This window comes from Maylandia zebra, linkage group LG6 (genome assembly GCF_041146795.1).
Source record: "Maylandia zebra isolate NMK-2024a linkage group LG6, Mzebra_GT3a, whole genome shotgun sequence".
NCBI lineage: Eukaryota > Metazoa > Chordata > Actinopteri > Cichliformes > Cichlidae > Maylandia > Maylandia zebra.
The window spans coordinates 3,679,023-3,692,834 of record NC_135172.1 but is presented as its reverse complement, the minus strand read 5'-3'; the positions used below and the strand labels follow the sequence as shown (position 1 = coordinate 3,692,834).

At 40.5% G+C, this 13,812-nt stretch overlaps 1 protein-coding gene across 11 annotated transcripts in view; it reads left to right on the top strand.

Annotated features, from left to right (window-relative positions):
- The window catches only part of tenm3 (teneurin transmembrane protein 3), a 335,219-nt gene that overhangs the window by 285,610 nt on the left and 35,797 nt on the right, over positions 1-13,812 (top strand). For 8 of the 11 annotated variants that reach the window (XM_076884527.1, XM_076884523.1, XM_076884525.1 and 5 more), the window contains 3 exons: positions 3,870-3,941; positions 6,360-6,537; positions 9,321-9,341. In XM_076884527.1, coding sequence (XP_076740642.1) covers positions 3,870-3,941; positions 6,360-6,537; positions 9,321-9,341 — 271 coding nt within the window. The remainder of the gene's footprint in view (positions 1-3,869; positions 3,942-6,359; positions 6,538-9,320; positions 9,342-13,812) is intronic. The other 3 variants (XM_076884524.1, XM_076884526.1, XM_076884533.1) reach the window with 1 other exon arrangement.

Here is a 13,812-nt window from a genome sequence, read left to right as displayed (position 1 = left end):
CAGAGTCTAGTGATTTGTGATTCTGATTATTGATCGATTTAGTTTGTTTGTGGTTATTTGTTAATGATTCTAGTGTTTAGATGTTATTGTGCCTCTCATGTGTTACCTGTTGTCATCCTCGTCTCTCCATTCACGTATTTCCTGTTTTATTTTGACAGTCTGTGTCCTGTGTCAGTGTGTTCTGTTTGTCTTCCTCCCAGTCTCGGCGAGTCTAATTACTCACAGCTGTGTTCCCTGCCTGTTTGCCTCGTTACCCTCTGTGTGTGTTCATATAGTGTGTGTTTCCTTCTGTTCCTCGCCGGTTCGCCTGTTTCATCGCCTACGTTTCTTCTGTGTTCTTTTGTTTAGCTTCTCAAAGTTTTTGTTAGCGTTTTCACTTCCTCCCTTCGTTTGTTGCTTTGAAGTATTTTGTACAGCCATCAAATAAAGACTCTCTTTCAGTTTAAACCACCGTCTGTTCCTCTGTTTGTCTGCGTGTGGGTCTGCACTGTGACACAACCAGTTATTAGGTTTAGGGGGCAATTACTTCCCCACATAGGGCCAGGTAGGCTTAGTTTGTTTTTGCATTAATAAACTAAATTTAAAAACTGCATTTTGTATTTTCTCTGGTTCTCTTTGTCTTCTATTAAAATTTGACAAATGTGACAGATTTGCCAAAAAGTAAGAAACCAGACACTGTTTGTAGAGCAGGGTGATATGACCCAAAATATTTATCACGATATGAATGTGTGATAACGATATAACTGAGGATATAACTGACACGAGACAAAATACTTTACAACTCCTCAACTTTATTAGTGCAAAAACCATCAATGTATTTTCACTTAAACAAGCAGCTGTTTTTTATCTGCATTAAAGTTATATAAAAATGTAACAGTGCAAACTCCTCGCTGACAGTTTAACCAAAAGGCATTTCCAGTGGAAACTGGCCGACACATCCTCAGCATCACCATGTATAATGTCCACAAAACTTAAAAAGAGCTTATACACACAATACGGTAACATTATGTTGAAGCACAGCACGTATCACTCCGCGAGGCTCCGCCTACGACAGCTGTAACGCTCCCACAATCCATCAAGCGGTGCGGCTTCGTAGCTCAGCAAAGTCGTACTGAAACATTTGACAGATTTTCGAGCGCTGTGCACATAAAATCGTTTCGAGGTCATAAACACAACCAGAGTTCATACATAAGGCACACGGGATTATAAGGGACTCTGTCGACTTTCAGAAAAATCAAAGGATTGATTTTAAGTGTGCCGTATTTTCCAAACAACACGGTAATAACGACGGCCCGCTAGCATGCGCTACCAAAAATAGTGCTTTGTTGTGTATCTGACGGACGAAAGCTAAACCAGTTCCACACCAGTGAAGCTGCAGCATTTTTACAAACCAGTTCAGGTTCATGGTTTCATTCAACGATCCACTTTCGCTCTTCTCATTCTGCGTCCCCGCCATGCTTTTTCCACCGTGTGCGTATGAAAACAAAGGCACTGCGCATGCACGTTTTACCCATATTCTATCGCCATGTTTCATTTTCTTATCGTTGCCCAACATTGCCCACGGTAATACTGTTCACCGATATTACCGTGAACGGTATGATATAGCGCAGCACTACTAACTGTATCTACGCTCCACGTCCATCAAATGAAGCCTGTCTTTTTTTAAAATCTCTGTTTGCTTTGCATCCAAGCATAAAATAAGAAAGAAAGATGAGATGAACTGGGTTCCAAGAAAGTGGCAGTTTTAATAATTCAGTTCACCACAGGAGGCGACTTTGATGTCTTACTTTGAAGAACAAGTGCATCTCTCCTCTGTTGATCTTTTCATCTTCCCTCATCAACCTCGTCAAAAGCCAGCCGACCTACCCCTCATCGTTCTTACTCTGCTTCTCTCCTCTGTCATCCTTCATTGTTTCTACCAACCTAAAATATTACACCTCAGTTTAAACAATGTTCTCCCTTAAAACTGTGTGCCTCAGGCGCTGGCTACCAAAGTTCAGACACGACTGGGTCGATTTATAGAAGTTTTAGTTTAACTTTATTTGGACAGTACTGTAAAAATAGTACATGAACTTAACAGGTGACTGAAGGTCTAATTTTATATGAGTCTGATAGATGAACCAGCTGATTGCAGCCTCCCTGTATTTACACCAGAGGTGGGACCAAGTCATTGTTTTGCAAGTCTCAAGTAAGTCTCAAGTCTTTATCCTCAAGTCTCAAGTCAAGTCTCAAGTAATGTCAGGCAAGTCAGAGTCGAGTCTCAAGTCACTGGTGTAAAAGTCCGAGTCAAGTCACAAGTCTGAAACTTTGAATTTCAAGTCCTTTCGAGTCTTTAAAAAAAACAAACGAAAAAATAATGTTGCAGTTATGCTAAATGTAAATATTAGACCATGTAATTTTAAAATCTGTGTTTTTCTCAACACATACAAAATAGTGAACTTAGAAAATATACACAAATTGTGAAATTGCACCTCTATAAAATGCAGCTCAATTAAACTTAGCTCCAAGAATAATTTTCACCGACAGTTCTGAGATAAGCTGCATGTTATTCTTGGATGCGGTTGTAGGACCAGCTTTAAAATCGCATGACAAAAATATCATACACATTAAAAAAAACTGCATCACCAACGTAGCCTGGACAACATTTGCTAGTTAGATGAAGTCAGCTATCTCATCTTAGCATATTTATATGCATATTTATAATTACACGGTTCTTGGAGTGAGTGCATACACTCATGAAGTTTAGTAACTTCCGGTCACTGCAACAAGCCCAGGTACAGTTTACCGACGGATGGGTGCAGGACCTTGAAATGCACCGTGTAGAACGAAAGACCATCGTACGTATCATAAGTTTACCAGTCTCACAAATCGTCTTCATAAATACACATTCGTTAACCGTTTATTAATATAACCTTTGAGCTCAACGGTAATTAATTAGTAGTGGAAATAATTTCTGGTAGCATCACAGAAATGTAGCAGTGACAATAATACTGTATGCTGTAATCGTACTGGGCAATTAGTGATACAAACCTGTTTTATCCTGTGAATAAAAGTATATGTTTTTGTTAATGTACCATAATAACAGAAGCGAAACGCAATATTGTGTCAGGACAATTCACTATTTATGCACAATAAACAAAGGAGCATAGCGCGACAATTTCTGTTCAGCGCCAGACTTGCTATATCACCAATTATGTTATGAAAATGACGTATTAACTACAACAGCAGACTGACCTTTGTGTAAATGCTTGGAGCAGACTAACCTGTGAGCTGGAGGGTTCTGGGACGTTATATTTGATCTTTGAATGGCTGCAATCCAGACCATCCGTCGCGTCTTTGTTACTTTGGAAACATGGCTTGAACAATTTCTCTTCAGCGACGTAATCCGATAACAACCGATCTCTTTACCCGTCGGCTTCCCGTGGCTGTCATGCGCCCGGCTATTGCAGTTAATAATACAACAGCTTCTTGACATTTTTGTGTTTCTTTTTATCGCTGTGTAACTGATTTTAATTGAAAGCCTGCGTGCGCTAGTACCGCTTGCCACGAGTTCCCAGAATCCTTTGCGGTTCTACCCGTGAATGACGTCACATTTTCAATCTCTATATAATATGCATGTTAAATTTTATATTTGGGGTAAAATATCAAGTCTTTTCAAGTAAACCGGTTCAAGTCCAATTCAAGTCCCAAGTCATTGGTGTAAAAGTCCAAGTCAAGTCACAAGTCTTAGAACATTTTTTCAAGTCAAGTCTAAAGTCATAAAATTAATGACTCGAGTCTGACTCGAGTCCAAGTCATGTGACTCGAGTCCACACCTCTGATTTACACACAGACACTTTCCTTCAATGCTTTATCCATCTCGTTTCCAGGGATACTGTACAAAGGCAGCGGTGAGAATGTCTTCATTTCCCAGCAGCCACCTGTCATCAACAGCATCATGGGTAAGTATAGAATAAAAGCTTCCCAGTGTGTTTGAGCTTGCACACACATAATCAGTGCTGGTCCCTGCATGCTGACTGCACATTTCCTTTAAAGCCTGTACTTTAATTGTTGTCTGTTACATACATTTGTGGTCAGAGGTTTATGTAACTCATCATGGTTTCATGGTCATTTCTTTTGAATTAAGTCTTTGAAAGGATTTTGTTTGTCTTGATTGTACAGCACTTCTCCACAGAGCGTCAAAGCTGGAACATATACGTACACAATCACTGATACTTGATCAAACCTCCCTCAGCACGTTGCACTTTGACCTGACAGCGTTAGTTCTCAGCAGCTAGCTGATGTTACACCTGGATGTTTGACCACTCTTGACATAACTGGTTGATCTAAATGAGTTGATTTTCTGTCACAGAGCTGTCGTTTTAAGATGTCAGTAGTACTGAGGTCACAGCTTTGGATACATGAACTGCTTTATTACAAAACCTGTTTTCACGTTTGTATTTTCAGACTTCTCGTTGTTGATTTGCAGTCAAGTTGAAGGATTTAGTACTTGTCCAATATTTGGTCCACTTTTGTGTAATACACCCACACCACTGGCAGCAAAACAGTCCTAGAGGATGATGCTGCCTCAGTTGTATGTGTAGTTGTTTAGAAATGACTTCAGTAGAGCTTCACAATGCTGCCAGTGTGTGATTCTCATCCTTAACTTGGTGAAACAAATCTTTTTATGCTGACAAGTACCGGATGTCACTAATGAGAAGTTAATAGGCAACGGCCTTTTCAATAGAATTCATGGTAGAACCTTCAGAAAAACATATTAACCCTTTAAAACCGATGGGAGCGGGCACGCTCCGTTTTGCGTAACTATTTTTAAATCCTGGTAGCTCTGCAACCACGTAAGCTAGCACAATAATTTTTTTTGCATATGAAACCGGAGGAGTTGTACTTACATCTGATGCCATCAGCTTGTCCTCGGTCACGGTTTCCTTCCACATAAAGCTTTGCAAAAACTGCATAAAAAGCACTTGCAGGAACAAAAACATAATATTCCAGAAACACGCTTTGCCGATCCGATCAGCTGTTTGTAACACTTCCTACGTCCATCAGTGTGAACTATCGCATGTCCACCATGACCTGCTGAAACTGGAAGTGATGTCATTTTCGCAGAAATGTAGTTTTTTACCATCAGGACCTCATGAGCCTATACTGGTGTTTTTAAAAGTTATCTTTGACTTTCTGACTTTCTGTGTCGTTTCTGGGATGCTTAGGACTCATATTGCACTGCTGGAAATAGTTTATTTTGATGCAGATGTTGTTGTTTTTTTGCAAATTTGCACTATAATATTTATTTTCGTTTTTCCTGCAGTGTGTAAAAATTGGTGTATTTCAAAAATAAAACTATGAAGACACTCAAAATAAATTTCCTGTGGTGGGAAACTAGTTTGTGCAACTTTTTTGTATTCACAGTTTTGAGGGATAAACCTCTTAAATTTCTCTAACTAGAAATATATGTTAAAAAAACAAAAACGATTTTCAATTTTTTTGTAGTTTATTGCACTTTTTTGCAATTTATGTAATTACTATGCACTTAATGCAGACATATTATTAAAATCTGGGCTATAATGGTTGTATTGATGTATAGCAACTTGAAATGCTCCCAAAAATGGCTCCACAGCATGTAAAAATATAATATAAGCTCCGGCGGACTTGGTTCTATGGTAGGTCTTAAAGGGTTAATAGATTTGTGTATTTATCTGAGTCAACTTATATATTTTTCACTCCATGTAGATTAAAGAAAATCCCAAATAAAGGTAAACTGGTCATTAGAGGTTTAATTATGAAGGTTTAGGATAATCAGTTCAATGAAGCACATGTTGCAGTAAAGACATAGTTGCCACCTTCGAGTCAACCTGAGTACAATAATAAGCTTTTGTAAACTAGTTGCTGTGATGCATGAGTTCAACGAGCCACATGGTGGCAGCATGGTGATGCGCTGGTTAGCATCTCCTCACAGCAAAAAGGGCTCCTGTTTCATATCCCATCTGTGGCCATCAGTATTCCTCCTCATACTTCCACCGGAATGAAAATCAATGACTTTCCAAAGACATGGATGTTAGGATTACCTGATGATTCTAACCTGGTCATGGATGCGGGGCAGGAGTGCTTTGTTTGACTGGAAGGTTAAAAATGGCTTGTAGTGTAAAAATGTTTTAAGTAGTCAGTAAGACTAGAAAAGTGTTGTTCTGTTCCCGATCACAGATAACTACACAGGAATCACACACATGTACTGCAGACTGCTTTTCATTGCTGTTTCTATTATAAAAAGCTGTTCTCTTGGAAATTAGTGAATCCACCCCAGCTGGATTTTAACCAGCTACTGGTTCACATGTGGAAAAGTGAATTTTAACTCCCTCTCCTAGGAAACGGTCGTCGCCGCAGCATCTCGTGCCCCAGCTGTAATGGGCAGGCAGAGGGCAACAAGCTGCTGGCGCCCTTGGCTCTGGCATGTGGAGCAGACGGCAGCATTTTCGTTGGCGACTTCAACTACATCAGAAGAATCTTTCCCTCTGGGAATGTTACCAGTGTCATGGAGCTAAGGTAAGGAGATCCACTGCTGCTGTTGGAAGTGAAGCCTAATCCAGAGAATACATTCCCTGGTTTCACAGAGATGAAGGCTGTGTCCAAATTCAGAGGCTGCATCCTTCAGAGGCCGCGTTTGTAGGCTGTCCAAATTCCAAAGCGGCTCCAAATGCAGCCCACAAGTGCGTCCTCATTTTCCCCAGATTTTAAGGATGCTATATCCTTCGTGGCCTACCCTATCCCAGGATTCATTGCAAATCAAAGGTTGAAGAAATCGTTTGGAGAAAATGGCAAAAAGTCGAAGCGAAGCGGTCCGGAAATAAACTTTTAAAAGTAAGTACTGGGTTTTTATCTCACTGAAATATGCAGCAGAACAAATGTTAGCATATTGAAAAGTCTTCAAATGTTAAATTCTACTAACCTTTGGCTAAGTTACGTGACGTCAGCCTCTTAACGCAGCTCAGGTCATACAAGCTCTGGCTGGTTAGTTTTTTTACTGAAGCTGGGTCTGCTTGGCGCTGCTCAGCGTACTTAACGGTTTTAGGATAAACCGAGCGGACGGTTCGCTCTTTAAGCCAAGTGTGTTTGCGGGGACCAAACATGTGGCCCGTGAACTGTGGTGAGGACACAGACTCAACCACGCTGTGGTTTACAGCTGGAGGAGCTCTCAGCCTGTAAGACACTAATAATGACACGGACAGTAGATGGAGAAGTCCTCCTCATGTTTTTCTCAGGCTTATATCAAACGACCTGAGCACGTCACCCTTGTTATAAAGATCAACACTCTGCAGGATCGTAAGTCCTGTTTCCATTTTCTCTTAGTTTAAAAAACTGTCCATGTGAATCTATTAGAAAACTGCATTTTCATCTGAACGTTGACAGATATTTGATAACGTTTTTGCTTTAGTTGTTAACTGCCATGGTTGATTTCCTTCTGCAAGTGTCCAGAGTCAGGAGAGACTGAGCAGGTGAGAGGAGACGGGACGAGGCTCTCCACCCCTGACACCAGGAGCAGTGTGTGAGGAAGAGGAGGAGAAAAAGGAGCCAGCAGCAGCTGAGAGATGCAGAGGAGAACAGGGCGAGAGCTGACAGCCGTTCTCTGTAGCTGAGGGACTGGTGGAAATATTTAAACAGTTTCTCGATATTTGCTTCCTGCATCTCCAACACATACAGGGAACCACTCACTGCTGTTTATCCTGCAGGATCTGACAGGGAAAGAAGGAACAGTAAAGGGACCCACGGACACCTTTGATAACAATTTGTTTTATCCAGAACATATTTAGTTAAAGTATTGTTTTTATCACAGTGCTGGTTTCACTGGGAAACGTATGCAGCTCATTTAAATAAAGAGTTCAAAGGGCTGTGAAAAGTTGTCCCTTCATAAAGTGTGTCAGTATTTTATAAGGATGTGATGTTTCTGTGTCATCTCTCCTGTTAGAGCCTCTTACACAAACCTGCCTGTTTAATGCTCTCATATCTTCAACATCTTAAATTGCACAGTTTTCTCATCAATAAAAGAATATTTACTGCATCAGCTTGTCTTCCATTTTTTCTGAAACACGCAAAGATCAAATCTTTTAGTTTATTTTATACCACCACTGAGCTTTGCTTTTCTTTTTTCAAAAAGCTGTATATACAGTAAAACATGATGTAATCCTTTTACATTTGCACCATCAAAATGAAATGAGGCTAGCCTCATGAACTACAGTAGCAAACTAGTTTGCTAGCTAAAGTTAGCATTGTTGGCTCAGTGCATGGTTGTAATGTTCTCCCAGATGCATCACACACACATGAAACAACAGTTTTCTCAGATAAAAGTCAAACATATGACATAAATATTTCCTGCATTTCTATCGAACATGCCGTCCACCACAGCTGTAGCTGCTTATGTGGCGGTTGCTAGGCAGACCGTCCAGTTTAACAGCCTTGCACTTCCGGTCTTCGTGGCCTTCGAAGGATGTAGCCCCTTAGTTTGGACACAGCCCAAGGTCTTACCCACAGAACTGAGAGTCCTTTTTCAAGAAAGCGTTGCCAAACCATTTCATCCAGCTTTGCCTGGTAACTGTAAATATTCATGAGCTGATGTAAAACAAAACAGGACCCAGTGATTTGTCAAAATGACCTGATTTAAGAGTACTTAATGTAGAAGTGTAATACTACATTTAATGCTAATAGCAATGCTAACATAATATAATGTAATGCTAATTTACACCACGGAGCCCTACATTCAAACAGGTTTAACACTGTCTGGACTAAAGAAACAGGTGTTTAAAGTTTAAGAACATGTTGAGTGCCACGATGTCACTGGGTTGGTTGGTTTCTGCTGATAGAATTACATTAGCTAACATTCATGTTAGCTAACTAATGAAGAACTAACAACATAGTGGAAAACGGCCATGTTTTAGACTAACATCTCTTTCATACTGATTTCCATAATTCATCCTAACTGTTGCTCATGCTGTAGTATTTTTCCCCTAGAGCAGGGGTCCCCAATCCCAGTCCACGAGGGCCGGTGTCCCTGCAGGTTTTAGATCTCACCCTGGGTCAACACACCTGAATCACATGATTAGTTCGTTACCAGGCCTCTGGAGAACTGAAGACATGTTGAGCAGGTCATTTATCCCTTTAAATCAGCTGTGATGGATCAAGGACACATCTAAAACCTGCAGGGACACCGGCCCTCGTGGACTGGGATTGGGGACCCCTGCCCTAGAGAGTTATTTGTAATATCAGCCGAGCACCAATCTGGTAACTAACTTGTGTCTCTCTGCTTTCTTGGGTTTTCTGGCTTTTTTTCAAAGAAACAAAGATTTCAGGCATAGGTAAGTGTGACTAATCCTTCTTCAACCTGTGACTTCTTTTCGTTCCACCATCGGTTTTTGCACCAGATTTTACTTTGTTTTTGGGTCTGCTGCTTGTTTTTGTTCTCATTTCAATCACTTACATTTCACTCACCAAATAAAGTATTCTGGGAACTGAATGATTGAATGATTACAACAATGATCGCTCTCATCAGAGAGAACAGAGAATGAAAATTTGGGAGAGAAGAAGTCCTGGCATCTACCACCAAAATGAGACGCACTCATCTTGTTTTTTTCATCCTGCTTGGTTGTTAAACTTCCTAATTTTAAAAAGTGTAAACATGAAATTGAGTCTATTCTTCCCCAATCTGCTGAACAGCACACAATCCTCACAATAGGGGCAGGCCCTAGGAGGGGTTGCAAGGAGAGCATCTGCGAGGGGGGCGGGTACAGACGGTGTGGATATCCGTCATATCTTTGTTTCTTTATCCCTTCACTTCTCAGGGACATCTCCACCTTCCTCTTTGAATTCATCCAAGGTGTAGCTACATGTGCACATACAGAAATACTTGATGCTGACTTCATATTTCCTTTAAGGGCATAGTAACATTAAGTTTCCTTTTCCCTTATCTGACACTAATTATTCATATAAGATCACATTTAGTTAATTACACTTTGGATTTCGAGTGGATGGATTGCCTGTTTTGGTCTTCCCAATGGCAAAAACAATAATGATACATTTGTATTGTTTATTTGCATAACGTGCAAATCACAGTAGTAGTTGCCTCAAAGGCGCGAGGCGTGTATGAGTGTGTAAGCCATGGTGGACACTTTGCTCACTCACTATCTGCCCCCTAGTGGTAAAGAGTCGCATTACAGTTTGGAACTTTAAACATTACACAATACTTAATCATGACATTTATAAATAAATTGTAATTACAATGCAATATTTTTCATTGCTTTAAATTAAAAATATCTATATTTTTGTTGCATTGATTGGCTAAACAGAGGCACTGTGTTGCAACGTGATTAAAGACCAATTACCATCAGTCTGTTGGGAAGATGAAGGAGGACTATGAGGATCCGATGACTGTAGAATATGAGAGAGAGGACAGAGGATTAGTAAGGAGGAAGTGAGGGCAGCTATGAAGGGGAGTAAGAGTGGAGAGGCGGCTGGTCCAGGTGACATACCTGTGGAGGTACGGAGAGGTCTAGGAGAGAGAGTAGAAAACTTTTTAACAGGACTGCTAACACAATCATGAAGAGTGAGAGGATGTCTGAGCAATGCACAAGAGAAGAAGGCGGAGCATGCAGGGTGGAGTGGGTGGAGTGGGTGGAGACGAGTGTCTGGGTGATTTGTGACCGACTGAGAGCAGCAAGAGAGAAAGGAAAGGTTTACAAGAGGGTAGTGAGAGCTGCTGTGATGCTCTTTATACCACGCAGCTCTTTGTCAGATTATAATTAAAGACGTTGTTACAATGAACCACATGTTCTGCATATTAATTTGGATGATCCAAAAATCGATGAAAGTTGTCTTTCCCTGATCCTGTCAATGCTAGCATCTGTTTTTCGCAGTGAGCAGTCAGCTCAAATGTACTTCTCCAGCATCCTCAACATGTCCATACCCACAATAGGTTCTCTGACTTGTTCTTGAGTAGATTTTTCCTCCTCTTTCAAAATGAATTACAGCTGATCCCAAGTAACCATCCAACCAGACACAAAGAGACTTTTAGATCAGAAGCAAATTAATAGCATTGCAAGCTAAACAATGAATAACAATGCAACTGAATCTCTCCCCAAAGAAACCATAGCCTGCTTAGCTTCTGGAGAGCAGCACAAGCTTTACTGGTCTAAGGCTGGAAAAGTCTCCACCTGTATGACTTCTGAAGTAACAAAGGCAAAATAAAAAAATAGCGTCTGAAGGAAACTGAGCTACATGTCGAGAGAGTTTACCAAACACACCAAAGCTAAGCAATAAGCAGCCATGCAGCAACACACATCTATCAGAACCATTAACACAGCTGTTTCAGTGTCTTCCAAATCGTTAAGTCCCCATTATGAGGTCTAGAGGAGGGTGTGGGAGCAATAAGTAGAGCTGAATCAGAGCTTAATGGGCTTTATTTTACAAGTCTTAACACAAGGCAATGACAGTGTCACTGTATTAATAAGAGAAAAAAGGAGAAAAGTCACAACACCAACTAACCTATGTGGGGGGTGGGGTAAGTTCGTGGCCCACACTCTCTCAGGCGCTTTGTGAAAACACATCACTTAAACACTGAAATGATTTCTGTTTTTTTATTACAGGTGTATGAGTTCACAGCCTGTTGCTCTATTCTTTTATTATTTCCTGTCTCCTATTTTCTTTTCCCTGCCCGTCAGCTTTGGCAGTAACATATTACACACTGTGCTGTGACTGTTAATGCAAATAATAATGATGGAAACTGACATTTCAAAAAGGAAGCTAAGGAAGACAAACTGGGTTCATTTTCGTGACATTAGATCATCAGGACGTCACTGCGTTCAATTAGCATAAAGAGTCGGTCAGACCGATGGAAAGAAGCTGACTTCATTTTAGATTTTGACAGACAGACCAGGTCGGGTGATTCATGAGTTTCATTAGCTGCTTTGCCTTTCTAGTCATTTGTGTTGCCTTTCATCTTTAGAACGTTTCAGTTTTATTCCAGTTTTCCTACATAAAGATTAAATGTCAGCGGCTGTAAAATCATTTAAACACTCCAGGAGCTTGGTGATGCCCTGATCCAGATCTGGGAGGAGATAACCCAGGACATCATCCAGCTTCTCATTAGGAGCACACCCTGATATTGTCAGGCATGCATACAGACGCATCGGGGCGATACAGACGATTATGAGTCGCTGCATTTTCCCCTTTCAGGGTTTCTTTGAGTGGAGCCCTCTGTAGGTTCATCTCCATCAAAGCTGCATCTTTTCATTCCTACACATTAACCCTTTAAAACCGGTCAGAGCGGGCACGCTCTGTTTTGCGTAACTATTTTTAAATCCCGATAGCACTGCAACCATGTAAGGCAACGCAAAAAAAATTTTTGCATATGAAACCGGAGGAGTTGTACTTACATCTGATGCCATCAGCTTGTCCTCGGTCACGGTTGCCTTCCACATAAAGCTTTGCAAAAACTGCATAAAAAGCGCTTGCAGGAACAAAAACATAATATTCCAGAAACACACTTTGCCGATCCGATCAGCTGTTCATAACACTTCCTTTGTTGGAATAGACGTCAGCGCAAACTATCGCATGTCCGCCATGACCTGCCCGAAACCGGAAGTGACGTCATTTTCGTGGAAATGTAGTTTTTTACCATCAGGGCCTCAGGGCCTATACTGGTGTTTTTAAAAGTTATGTTTGACTTTATGACTTTCTGTGTCGTTTCTGGGATGCTTAGGACTCATATTGCACTGCTGGAAATAGTTTATTTTGATGCAGATGTTGTTGTTTTTTTGCAAATTTGCAGTATAATATTTATTTTCGTTTTTCCTGCAGTGTATAAAAATTGGTGTATTTCAAAAATAAAACTATGAAGACACTCAAAATAAATTTCCTGTGGTGGGAAACTATTTTGTGCAACTTTTTTGTATTTACAGTTTTGAGGGAGAAGCCTCTTAAATTTCTCTAACTAGAAATATATGTTAAAAAAACAAAAACGATTTTCAATTTTTTTGTAGTTTATTGCACTTTTTTGCAATTTATGTAATTACTATGCACTTAATGCATACAAATGATTAAAATCTGGGCTATAATGGTTGTATTGATGTATAGCAACTTGAAATGCTCCCAAAAATGGCTCCACAGCATGTAAAAATATAATATAAGCTCCGGCGGACTTGGTTCTATGGTAGGTCTTAAAGGGTTAATCACTCCCCAGTCCAGATCAGGACAGACATGCAGTATGTTTGGGTTTTTCCTGCTGTTTAAGGTCTTCTTTTTTCTTTGGAGCAGGTTAGTTCTCTCCACACAGACGTTTCATGTTCTCTCCACATAAACACACTTTCTCACATACATACATCACAGCTGCACTTAAATCTCAGAGACTGCACATACATATAAGCGCACGCACTAGTTACAGCATAGCTACACGGACCCAAACACTAACAACTCCTGCAGAAAGTCTCCTTCATTTCCACGTCGCCCTCACGTTGGACAACAAGCGTTTAATTGAACTCGTGCTGCGACTTCTTCTGGAAAGTTAAAGTTAAACTGTCCGACGCTTCATAGAAGCCTTTTGGATTTCACCTTTTCTGCTTTTTTTATGTCTGTTATGTTATTTATTTACTTCCTGCATGAAGCTGTTACAGTACTCATTACATATATTTGCCTTACTGCACAGGCTGGCCTGAAGTGCATTATTATGTATTAACCAGTAAACAGTACAAACCGGAGGCTAAAGCCTGACAGACTGATTAGTGATCCTTTAACCAGCTAGTTATTAGCATGCTGTCCTGCAGCTGCTCAGCATCA